This window comes from Equus asinus, chromosome 7 (genome assembly GCF_041296235.1).
Source record: "Equus asinus isolate D_3611 breed Donkey chromosome 7, EquAss-T2T_v2, whole genome shotgun sequence".
Taxonomy (NCBI): Eukaryota; Metazoa; Chordata; class Mammalia; order Perissodactyla; family Equidae; genus Equus; species Equus asinus.
Window position 1 is genome coordinate 36891136 of NC_091796.1, and position 13647 is coordinate 36904782.

Consider the following 13647-nt stretch of genomic DNA (forward strand, 5'->3'; position numbering starts at 1 on the left):
ACAAGTAATGTGTTCAGTTTTATCTCAAATATAGATACTGTATACACATGTAAGACTAAAGTAAGGTATAGAAGGATATACATTAGGGTGCTAACACTAATTCAGCCAAGACAACCAGGATAAAGAATAGAAGAGAGAACAAAAGATGACTGATCTTGGGGCTGGCCCTGTGGCTGAGTGGTTAAGCTTGGACGCTCTGCTTTGGCGGCCCAGAGCTTCGCCAGTTCTGATCCTGGGTGTGGACATGGCTCATGAGGCCACGTTGAGGCGGCATCCCACATGCTACAACTAGAAGAACCCACAACTAAAATATACAACTATGTACTAGGGGGATTTGGGGAGAAAAAGCAAAAAAAGAAAAAAAAAGATGACTGATCTTTTCTTGATGTGTCTTTGGATGTTTTACATTTTATGAGAAAATGTTTTTCTTTTGAAATTTAGAAAAAGTTTAATTACGAAATAAGATAAATGATGAAACAAAATGTATAATATAAATATGTATCACATACTCCTAAAGAAATAAGATCTAGCAAGCATATACTAAGATTACCTCTAGATAATGAGATATGGGTATGTTTTATTTTCTTTTGGCCTAACCACATTTTACATTTTTTTCTACTATAGGCAAGCAAGTAAATACAGAAAGATATAGATAAATACAAGTAGCATTAAGAATAAGAAATTATTTTAAATTAAAAACAAATATAATAAAAAGTTCTTATATATCAACTAAAGAAGAAATACAGTGACTCTACATAAAAAATATAGATATAGTCAGGAAACGAAAATTCTACAAAGAAACACAAAGGGTTAATAAACGCATAGAAAAATATTCACCCTAATTGAATACTGAACAACTGCAAATTACAATACGATTCTATTTTTCCACCTATTAAACTGCCAAATATTGCTTAATTATACAAATCAACATTGGAGAGCCAATTTACATGGTTGACTAAAAACAAACTTCTATTACCTTCTGACATCTCTCAAAAATAATAGTAAAACAATAAAAAAAGACTTTAAACTATGTGATTGCAAAGAAAGGAAGGAGAGAAAGTAGAAAGGACAACAAAGAAGAGATGTCACAAAATTTTAGAAGCATAGAAATCAGATGTGTAAGTTCAAACTCAATCAGTCAACTAGAAAAATCAAAACTGAAATCTCTACTGGCTGGGGCAGAGGAAGGGGTTAAGCTGAAACATGCCTGAGAACTCCTGAAAGGCTCAGGAATTGGAGGAACCAAGCAGGAATGCAGGTGGGACTGAAAGCAGGACTGGTTGAAAGGCTGCACAGCAGTAAAAATCCAAGATGCCTTCCTCTATCTCCAGAGACAGTGAACTCTCTCTCTCTCTCCATCTTTTTTTTTTTTAAACATTGGCACCTGTGCTAACAACGGTTGCCAATCTTCTTTTTTGTTTTTTTCCTTCTTCTTCTCCCAAAAGCCCCCGGGTACATAGTTGTATATTTGAGTTGTGAGTGCCTCTGGTTGTGCTGTGTGGGACGCCGCCTCAGCATGGCCTGATGAGCAGTGCCACATCCATGCCCAGGATCTGAACTAGCAAAACCAGGAGCGGCCGAAGCGGAGCGCACAAACTTAACCACTCAGCTACGGGGCTGGCCCCTCTCACCACCCTAAGAAGATTGGAGGCTTACTCCCCTGGAGAGGTTGAACCAGAATGACTCTGGTCTTGGGGGTCTGAAATTGGCTGAAGATAGAAATACCATACAGTTAAAAAGGTTATTAAGTGAAAGCCTACATAATGAGCGATGGGTCCCATTCCTCTTACTCTACCAGACTCCCCACATTAGCAGCCAAGCTTACATAATACCCCATCTCTTTTTCCCATTTAAGCAGATTACCCTTAGGGAAACTAAGCACCACCTCAATAGAAAAGACCTACAGATACTAACAGGCAGAGCGTCCCCAAGGTTCCTACCTGATCACCCCACAGTGAAGTTCATCAATTGACAAGCCCTGCTTATAACTTTCAGTAGCCTTTCACTGCTTTGTTCATAATATAAACGGATCATCAGACATTTGTAGGAAAAAAACAAACTTGAACTTGGTTAAAATAAAGACAATGCACCAGAAAAGAAAACTTTAAAAACTAGTATTAATATCCTTAGAGATAAGAAAATATATTGCATATATAAAAAAAGCATGGGTTATTATTTTAAAAAAGACATTGAGAGAATAAAGTGTTCTTGGAAATTATAGTAGTAAAAAAAATCAACAGAAGGGTTGAAAAGTAAAGTTCAGGAAATCTTTTAGAAAATAGAAAAAAGAGACAAATACGAAAGATAGAGAAAAATAAGAAAGAGATGATTTCAAGAGATTCAACATCTGATGAATACAGTTCTGGAAAGAAAGAATAAAAAAAAATGAAATGGGGAAAACTGACAAAATTTCCCCAAACTGAAGAAAGTTTATCAATTAAGAGAGTCCACTGATTACTCAGCATAATGAATAAAAAAAGGCCAAACTAATGCACATCACCATTAATTTTTAGAACAATGCTGAGAAAGACAAGTTCCTAAAAGAGTCCATGGAGAATAGGTCACATAAGAAACATAAAGAATCAAATTGCATCAACTTGTTCTTCTTCTCTTTTTTTTGATCTTCCAAAAGCTTTCCATTCCTTTTTTTAAATTTATTTTTTAATTGCAGTAACATTGGTTTATAACACTATATAAATTCCAGGTATACATAGTAATATATTTTGAATTCTGTGTAGATTACATCATGTTCACCAACCAAAGACTAACTACAATCCATCACCACACATATGTGCCTAATCACCTCTTTTGCCCCCCCCCCCCCCTTTCTCCTCTGGTAATCACTAATCCAATCTCTGCTGCTACGTATTTGTTTGTCATTGTTTTTATTTTCTACTTATGAGTGAGATCATACAGTATTTGATTTTCTCCCTCTGACTTATTTCACTTAGCATAATACCTTCAAGGTCCATCCATGTTGTCACAAATGGCCGGATTTCATCATTTCTTATGGCTGAGTAGTATTCCATTGTGTATATAGACCACATCTTCTTTAGCCATTTGTCCCTTGTTGGGCACCTAGGTCACTTGCAAGTCTTGGCTATTGTGAATAATGCTGTGATGAACACAAGTGTGCAAGCATCTTTACGCATTCGTGTTTTCAAGTTCTTTGGATAAATACCCAGCAGTGGAATAGCTGGATTATATGGTAGATCTACTCAATTTTCTGAGAATACTCCATACTGTTTTCCATAGTGGCTGCCCCAGTTTGTACTCCCACCAGCAGTGTACGACGGTTCCCTTCTCTCCACATCCTCTCCAACACTTCTTGTTTCCTGTCTTGACATTATAGCCATTCTGATGGGAGTCAGGTGATATCTCATTGTAGTTTTGATTTCCATCTCCCTGATTGTTAATGACGTTGAACATTGTTTCATGTGCCTGTTGGCCATCTGTATATCTTCTTTGGAGAAATTTCTGTTCAGATCTTTTGCCTGTCTTTTAATTGGGTTGTTGAGATGTATGAGTTCTTTGTATATTTTGGATATTAACCCCTTATCTGATATATGGTTTGCAAATATATTCTCCCAATTGTTAGGTTGTCTTTTCATTTTGCTGATGGTTTCCTTTGCTGTGCAGAAGGTTTTTAGTTTGATGCAGTCCCATTTGTTTATTTTTTCTATTGTTTCCCTTGCCCAGGCAGACATGGTATTTGAAAAAATGCTGCTAAGACCAATGTTGAAGAGCATACTGCCTATGTTTTCTTCTAGAAGTTTCATGGTTTCAGATCTTACATTCAAGACTTTAATTCATTTTGTGTTGATTTTTGTGCATGGTATAAGATAATGGTGTTCTTTCATGCTTTTGCATGTGGCTGTCCAGTTTTCCCAACACCATTTATTGAAGAGACTCTCCTTTTTCCATTGTATGTTCTTGCCTCTTCTGTCAAAAATTAGTTGTCCCTACACGTGTGGGTTTATTTCTGGGGGTCTTGATTCTGTTCCATTGTTCTGTGTGTTGCACCAACTTCTTAATGAAAACACTAAAAACTAGAAGATAATGGAACGCAACCTTCAGTCTCTTCTGAGGAAAAGTAATTATCATCCAAGAATTCTCTATGCAGCCAAACTATACATTAAATGTGAAGACAGATGTAAGATAATTTTCAAAGATATGAGGTCTCAAAAAATTATAGCCTCTGTACTTCCTCTCAGCAAGCTATTGAAGGACATGTTTCAGGAAGATGAATATAAACTAAAAAGAGGACATGTGATCCATCTAAAGGGGAATAAAACACAGAAAAGAAGTGAAGAAAACTTCTAGGATGATGGATAAGGGAAATTTCAGGATGAAATCCCTAGACAGTAAGCCTAAAGAACAACCAATTCAGACTAGAGTGGAATTATGAAGAGGTCCAGGAGGTACATCTTAAAACAAATAAACAAACAAACAAACAAACAAAAAAGAAAAAGGGGAAAAAAAGCAAAAAATGAAAACAATGAAGAGATATGATAACAACATATATCTGAATAGACTCAGAGAATTATACTTTCTTGGTGAGTTTGGGAATGACAAGAAATGAGAATGTTAAGTTGCAAGACGCCAGAAATTTTTGTTTTGTGTACTGCTATATTCCTCAAAAATCTAGAATGTGCCTAGAAACTGGTGGGAAACTATAAATATTTGAGTCAATTAATAAATGAATGAGTACAGAGAAAGCTAAATAAGCCATTTCTAAGCTCTAGAGAAAACAATTTATTATATAAAAGTTAAACATAATTTAATAATCATAAAATCATAAATAATAAATGAATAAATAAAACAAATTTAATAATCAGTACATGGCTCAGCTGTGTATAAAATATCTACAGTATGATTGTGAACATATTGTGGTACAGCTATGTTGAGAGGATAGAAGACAGGAAATAGCATGTGTGTGGGTATGTATGTTAGAGAGACAGGAGAGGTGAAGAGGGAAGAAGGAAGGAAGGGCGGGAAAAAGGAAGAAAAGAGGGAGAGAGCAAATAAATGGTTATCTGTGAGAGCTAAATCTCATCTTTCATAGCAGAAAGTCAATACGTAATGCCTACATAAGTGTGATACTTAGAAATATTCATATAAATAGAATAAACAGATAAAAGAGGAAACATCTAAAATAGTCAAAACTTCTTTTCTCTAAAGAATGGAAATGGGAGTAGGAAGGAGTTGTAGAGGAGGCTGCTATTTTGCATAAGTCTTGTTGAACTCATCGAACTTTTAAACTATATGCTTGATTTCAATAGTAACAACAATTAAATTAAAAATAGGGGGCCACCCGGTGGCCAAGTGGTTAAGTTCGTGCGCTCTCCTTCAGTAGCCCAGGGTTTCTCTGGTTTGGATCCTGGGTGCAGACATGGCACCGCTCATCAGGCCATGCTGAGGTGGCATCCTACATAGCACAACCAGAGGGACCTACAACTAGAATATACAACTATGTGCTGGGGGAGCTTTGGGAGGAAGAAGAAGAAGAAGAAAAAGTAAGATTGGCAACAGATGTTAACTCAGGCACCAATCTTAAATAAATTATGGCAAGTCACAAAAAGACAAATACTGTATGATTCCACTTATATGAAGTATCTAGAGTAATCAAACTTATAGAAACACAAAATAGAATGGTGGTTGCCAGGGGCTGTGGATAGGGGAAAATGGGTATAGAGTTTCAGTTTTGCAAGATAAAAAAGTCCTGGAGATTGGTTGCACAACAATGGGAATATACTTAATATTTCTCAAGTGTACACTAAAACAATGGTTGAGATGGTGAACTTTATGTTACGTATAATTTACCACAATTAAAAAAATAAATTATGGTCCAGCCCCAGTTGCCTGGTGGTTAAGATCTATGTGCTCTGCTTCAGTAGCCTGGGTTCGGTTCCTGGAGGTGGACCTATAGCACTTGCCTGTCAGTAGCCATGCTGTGCTGGCGGCTCACATACAAAAAGAGGAAGATTGGCAGCAAATGTTAGCTCAGGGCAAATCTCCCTCAGCAAAAAAAGCCCCAACAAATCCCCCCCAAAAACCTAACTAACTAACTAAATAATGGCAAAATTATGCTGAAATGAGAATTCTTGGGTTCTGCTCCTGATACTAGCTGAGTAGCTCCTATAGGACAAAACCTCCCACAGATAGCAACTATGAACTCTAGGAGAAAAAAAAAAAAAACCTAAATGCACCGAAGAGTGGCCAAAACCAGGTAGAAATTGTAAGAGGATCAGCACTGGAAAGAAGAGAGTGGCATTGGGAGAGTTCTCATTTTTTTCTAACGGCTGTTAGCTGAGGGGCAGGATTAATGAACCAGAGGACAGAATTTGGGCTGACCAAAGCAGCTGAAAGAATGAAGGCCTCAAATTCTGTGTGATAACCGTGCCAGTTCTGGCTGACCCTTGGACTACACATGAAAAGGCAGAATCAAGTATCCCAACTAAAGCAAAAGAACTCAACAGTGCTTATCACTGCCACTTACTCCAGGGAGATAGAAGTTGGAACCTGAGTTCAGTCTAGTTAACTGTCTGCTAACACAAAAAATTAACATTGTTCAGAAAATATAACTGAATTCCAGAGTCATTCCAAATGACCAGGAAACAACCCAAAATTACCAGACAAAGGAATAGGAAAACATGACCTATACTTAAAAGAAAAGTTGATCAATGGAGACAAATCCCAAGATGACCCAGGTGTTAAAATTAGAAGACAAGGATTTTAAAGAAATAATATGCTCACAATGAATAAAATAGAAAACTTCAGCAGAGAAATAGAAGTTATCACAAAGATCCAAAGGGAAATTCTAAAACTGGAAAATTCACTATCTGAAATTTTAAAACATTACCATATGGTCTTACCAGCAGATTGAAAATAACAGAAGAGTTGATAAATTGAGGATAAATCAATAGAAATTATCTAATATAAAGAACAGAGAAAAAAAGATTTAAAAAAATTAGCAGAGTCAGGGACCTGTGGAACAATATCTAAAGGTCTAATATAGATGTAAACAAAGTCCCAAAAGGAGAAGAGAAAGAGAATAGGGAAAAAATGTATATTTGAAAAAAATAATGGCCAAAACTTCTTCAAATTTCATGGAAAGAGAATTCTCAAACATGGCTTTGGAGGTGTAAATTGATTTAACTTTTATGGAAAGCAACTTGGCAGTGTGAATCAACAATCTTAAAAGTATTCATATATACTTGAGCTAGTAGGTTCCACTTATAGGAAGCTATACTAAGGAAATAGGTAGAGATAAAGCAAAAAATTTATTTACAGAAATGTTATTCAAGCCATAATTTATAATAGTAAAGTCTTATATTAGCCAATAACAAGCTAATAAATATTGAGTAACAGCTGTCACACAATATTTGTTGAATGAATTAATACCAAGTTTCATAAAATATTTAATGACATCAGAAAATAAGATACAATAAAAAAGCAAAACATAAAATTCTGTATAAGCATAATCCCTATTACTCAATATAGACTATAGTATTATAAAAGAAAGGTAGAAAGGGGAAAAGAGTTCAAAGGATTGTCTCTGAATGGTAGGAGTATGAATGATTTTTATGTTCTTCTTTACACTTTTCTATATTTTTCAAAATTTTATAATGTGAACATATTTATTCATATCATCAGAAAACTGGTTTCACTGATATGAAGCCAAAAATATATACCAAATATATCCTTAATATCTGTGTCCTACTTATTCTTGTCTTCACCCACTGCTCAAGTTTACCTTGGTCCAGAGTCATTCCCATTCATATCCAGATTGGGCTCTTGGGGTTTAGTAAGCTCTTTATGAGCAACCCGTTCTCTTGACTCAAATACAGCTTGAGTTCTTAACCTGTAAAAATAAATTTGACACAGAAATAGAACACACAATCCTAAACTTTGTATGAAACTACAAAGGAGCCCGAACAGCTAAAGCAACATTCAGAAAGAAGAACAAAACTGGAGGTATCAGGCTCCCTGGTTTCAAATTACATTACCAAGCTATAGTAATCAGAACAGTATGGTATTGGCATAAAAATAGACACATAGATGAATGGAACAGAACAGAGAGTCCAGAAATAAACCCACACACGTACGGTCAATTAATTTACAATAAAGGAGCCAAGAATATACAATGGGGAAAGGACAGTCTCTTCAATAAATGGTTTTGGGAAAACTGAACAGCCACATGCAAAAGAATGAAACTAGACCACTATCTTACACATTACACAAAAATTAACTCAAAATGGATTAAAGACTTGGATCTAAGACCTGAAACTATACAACTCCTACAGGAAAATATAGGCAGTAAGCTCCTTGACATCCATCTTGATGACGATTTTTTGGATCTGATACCAAAAGCAACAAAGGCAAAAATAAACAAGTGGGGATGTTTGTTTAAAAAATAAACATCATTATTTTAAAAATAAACATCAAACTAAAGAGCTTTGGCATAACAAAGGAAACCATCAACAAAATGAAAAGGCAACCTACCAAATGGGAGAAAATGTTTGCAAATCATCTATCTGTTAAGGGGTTAATATCCAAAGTATATAAGGAACTCATACAACTCAACAGCAAAAAAGTCCCCAAACAATCTGATTTATAAATGGGCATAGGATCTGAATAGACATTTTTCCAAAGAAGACATACAGATGGCCAACAGGTACATGAAAAGATGCTCAACATCACTAATCATCAGGGAAATGCAAATCAAAATTACAATGAGATATCACCTCACACCAGTTAGAATGGCTATTATAAAAAAGACAAAAAATAACAAGTGCTGGTGAGGATGTGAGAAAAGGGTACCCTTATGCAGTATTGGTGGGAATGTAAATTGGTGGAGCCACTATGGAAAACAGTATGGAGGTTCCTCAAAAAACTAAAAATAGAACTACCATATGACCCAGCAATTCCACTTATGGTATTTGTCCAAAGAAAATGAAAACACTAATTAAAAAAGATATATGCACCCCCATGTTCACTGGAGCAATATTTACAATAGCTAAGACATGGAAACAACCTAAATGTTCATTGGTGTGTGAATGGATAACGAAAAGGTGGCATGTACACACAATGAACTATTATTCAGCCATAAAAAGGAAGGAAATCTTGCCATTTGGGACAACATGGATAAACCTGGAGGGCATTATGCTAAATGAAATAAGTCCAATAGAAAAGATAAAATACCAAACGATCTCACTTACATGTGGAATCAAAAAAAAACCAAAAGCCAACAAAAATTTGAGCTCATGGATACAGAGAACAAATTGATGGTTGCCTGAGGCAGAGGGTAGGGGACAGGCAAAATGGGTAAGATTTGACCGGTCAAAAGGTACACATCTCCAGTTACAAAATAAGTCAAGGGGATGTAACGTACAGCATGGTGACTGTAGTTAATCATACTCTATTGCACACTTGAAAGTAGCTAGGAGAGTGGATGTTGAAAGTTCTCACCGCAAGAAAAAAAATATTTTTTGGAATTATGTATGGTGACAGATGTTAACTTGCCTGTTGTTATAATCTTTTTGCAATGTATACAAATATTGAATCATTATGTTGTACACCCGAAACTAAAATAATGTTATATGTCAATTATACCTCAATAAAATATATATAGACAATAAATACATAAATTAATTAATTAATTTAGAGAATTTCTAATCCCGTAGCAGCTAAGAAACTGAATGGTACCTCTTGGAAGATTAGAATCTTCCAAGCTAGACTCTCAACAATAATTTTCAAATTAAAACTCAATCTGTCAAAAATAAATGAGTACTTCCTAAATACACAAAAATAAACACAAATCACTTTCACAGGAATTCAAATTTTCTTTATTTATAGAAAAGTGGGGAAGACTGAGTTGGTTGGAACAACATTTAAAAACTCAACATTATAGATGCTTCAGAACTTTAAGCTCCTAATTAGAAATTTAAAGCTTCTCTTTAACCACAGCTAAGCAAGTGTATTTTGATTACCAGAGTCTAAGTGGGAATTCTAGTAACGCTAATTATCTCTGACCCTGCCCAACATATCCACAGGAGGCACCTACTTCTCATACTGACAATTCAAAGAGCTGGGGCTACATTTGACTAACCAACATATTTTCTCAGGGTCACAGGAAAATTCCTTAAAGGAACAGGAAGAAATTGTATCCGTCAATGCTAACTTAGTCGCACTCTTACTGTACTGAGGAGGGAAGGCAGTTAAAGAAATTAGCATGAAGTTTTTCTACTAGGAGTTTGAGTGGCAATTAATAACTGGCATCAAATATGTGACCTTTACTACCCATTTTCTCAGTTTTTTAGAAATGTTCTCTGGTTCAGTTTTAGAAATGAAATCCATCCAAGTATATTCTTTAACTATGAGATAAAACCATCAAGAAGTAAAATATTGTTAAAACAGCACTGTCATTTCCATCATTGTTAAAAGACATTCTTACAATTGCAACTAACTATGTACAGTGATATAAAAAGAGAAGTATGTAGATTAACCACTTTCTAGGAACTTAAAGTTTAATAATATTTGGTAGCGACACACAGGTAGGTAGGTAAATGCAGAGAACAGGGGTAGCTATACTTATATCAGACAAAATAGACACATCAGGGGGTCAGGCCCGTGGCTGAGTGGTTAAGTCTGCACACTCTGCTTTGGCGGCCTGGAGTTTTGCTGGTTCAAATCCTGGGCGCAGGCATGGCGCAGCTCATCAGGCCATGCTGAGGCGGCATCCCACATGCCACAACTAGAAGGACCCACAACTAAAAATACACAACTATGTACTGGGGGGATTTGGGAGAAAAAAAAAAAGAAAAAGAAAATCTTTAAAAAAAAATAGACAAATCAAAAATTGCAAAAAGAGAAAATCATTATATAATAATAAAGGGGTCAATTCATCAACAGGCTATAACAGTTGTAAATATATATGCATCCAACATTGCTGTTATGAGCCATCAAGTTGGCTCCGACTCCTGGTGACGCTATAAATGAGTAATGTCTACAATGTCCTATACTCAACAGTCCTACTGAGCTTCTGTAGACTCATTCCTATGGCTTCCTCTGTAGAGTCAATCCATCTCATATTTGGTCTTCTTTTCCCGCTTCCTTCTACTTTTCCCAGCATTATTATCTTTTCCAAAGAATCCTGCCTTCTCATGATGTGCCCAAAGCAGGACAGCCTCAGTTTTATCATTTTTGCCTCCAGTGATATTTCAGACTTAATTTGCTCTAAGATCCACTTGCTCATCTTTTTGGCAATCCAGGGTTTCTGTGGAGCTCTCCTCTAATGCCATATTTCAATGAATCAGCCTTCTTCACTGTCCAGCTTTCACACCCATACACAGTAATTGGGAATAAGAGGGTGTGGATAATCTTGGCCATGATCTTTAGCGACACTTTCTTACACTTGATGATCTTTCCTAATTTTTTCATTGCTGCCCTTCCAAGTCTCAGTTTTTTCTTGATTTCTTGGCTGCAGTCTCCATTTAAATTGATGACAGGTAAATAAAATCTTTAGCAATTTCAATGTCTTCATTGTCTACGTTAAAGTTGTGTAGCTCTTCTGTAGTCATGATTTTTGTCTTCTTGATGTTCAAATGCAGCCCTGCTTGGGCACTTTCGTCTTTCACTTTTGTCAGAAGTTGTTTCAAGTTACTGCTGCTTTCTGCCAGTAAGATGGTATCATCTGCATATCTTAGATTGTTAATATTTCTTCCACCAATTTTCACTCCTACATCTGAGTCTAGCCCAGTTTTTTTCATATGATATGTTCTGTGTACACAGTAAACAGAGAAGGATAAAATGCACCCTTGCCTGACCCCTTTGCTTATAGGAAACCATTCTTTCCTTCCATATTCTGTACCAACAGTGGCTTCTTGTCCACAAGACAGGTTATGCATCAAGACAATCAGGTGCTAAGGCGTGACCATTTCTTTTAGAGCAGCCCACAGCTTTTGATGATGCATGCATTCAAAGGCTTTGCTGTAGTCTGTAAAACATGGACTAAACTTCTTCCGAAATTCTTTGGAGTGCTCCAGTAGGCAATAAATAATCGCAATTTGATCTCGTGTGTCTCTGCCTTTTCAAAATCCAGCTTAGACATGAGACATTGCTTGCTCCATGTAAGGTAAAAGCCTTTGTTGCAGCACCTTGAGCATCACTTTACTTGCATAGGAAATTAGAGCAATGGTCCTATAGCCACTGCACTCCTCGGCATCTCCTTTCTTGGGGGTTAGGATAAAAACTCTCAAGAAACTGGGTATAGAAAGAACATAACTCAATATGATAAAGGCCATATATGACTAGCCCACTGCTAACATCCTACTCAATGGTGAAAGGCTAAAAGCTTTTCCTTTAAGATCAGGAATAAGAGAAGGATGCCCACTCTTGCCACTTCCATTCAGTATAATACGAGATGTACTAGCCAGAGGAGTTAGGCAAGCTAAAGAAATAAAAGGTATCCTAATTGGAAGGAAAGAAGTAAAATTGTCTCTGTTTACAGATGACACAATCTTATGTATAGAAAACCCTAAAGATGCCACCAAAATACTGTTAGAATTAATAAATGAATTCACTAAAATTGCAGGATGCAAAATAACCATACAAAAATCAGTTGCATTTCTATACACTAATAATGAACTCTGAAAAAGAAATTAAGATAACAATCTACTTACAATAGCATCAAAAACAATAAAATACTCAGGAATAAATTTAACCAAGGAGGTGAAAGATCTGTACACTAAAAACTATAAGACACTGTTGAAAGAAATTGAAGAAGATACAAATAAATGAAAAGATATTTCATGTTCATGGAATGAAAAAATTAATATTGTTAAAATGTTCATACTACCAAAAGTGATCTACAGATTCAGTGCAATCCTTATCAATATTTTGTTGGCATTTTTCACACAATCCTAAAATTCGCATGGAACCACAAAAGACTCTAAATAGCTAAAGCAATTTTGAGAAAAAAGAACAAATCTAGAGGCATCGCACTTCCTAATCAAATAGTGATCAAAAGAGTACTGGCATAAAAACAGACACAAAGACCAAAGGAACAGAACAGAAAACCCAGAAATAAAACCATGCATGTATAGTCAACCAATATTTGACAAGAGAGTCAAGAATACACAATGGGGGGGCTGGCCCGGTGGCACAGTGGTTAGGTTCTCATGTTCCGCTTTGGCAGCCCAGGGTTTGCTGGTTTGGATCCCGGGTGCAGACCTGTGCACTGCTTGTCAAGCTATGCTGTGGCAGGCGTCCCACATATAAAGTAGAGGAAGATGGGCACAGATGTTAGCTCAGGGCCAGCCTTCCTCAGCAAAAAGAGGAGGATTGGTAGCAGATGTTAGCTCAGGGCTAATCTTCCTCAAAAAAAAAGGAAAGAAAGAAAGAAAAGAGAATACTCAATGGGGAAAGGACAGTCTCTTCAATAATGATTGGAAAAACTGGGTATCTATATGCAAAAGAATGGAATTGGACCACTATTTTACACCACTCACAAAAATTAACTCGAAATGGATTAAAGACTTAAGTGTAAAATCTGAAAATGTAAAACTACCAGAAGAAAACACAGGGGGAAAGCTCCTTGACATTGGTCTTGGCAAGCTCAGGCAACAAAAGTAAAAATTTCAAGAG

At 36.1% G+C, this 13647-nt stretch overlaps 1 protein-coding gene across 11 annotated transcripts in view; it reads right to left on the minus strand.

Moving 5' to 3' along the window:
- Positions 1-13647, minus strand: part of KIAA1328 (KIAA1328 ortholog) — a 337652-nt gene that overhangs the window by 99609 nt on the left and 224396 nt on the right. For 7 of the 11 annotated variants that reach the window (XR_011504452.1, XM_044774590.2, XM_044774598.2 and 4 more), the window contains one exon: positions 7757-7864. The exons of the other annotated variants lie outside the window; for them this stretch is intronic. Coding sequence is in view for 6 of the 7 variants with exons in the window: in XM_044774590.2 (XP_044630525.1) it covers positions 7757-7864 (108 nt within the window). In the remaining variant the exon portion in view is untranslated. The remainder of the gene's footprint in view (positions 1-7756; positions 7865-13647) is intronic. 11 annotated transcript variants of the gene reach the window in all.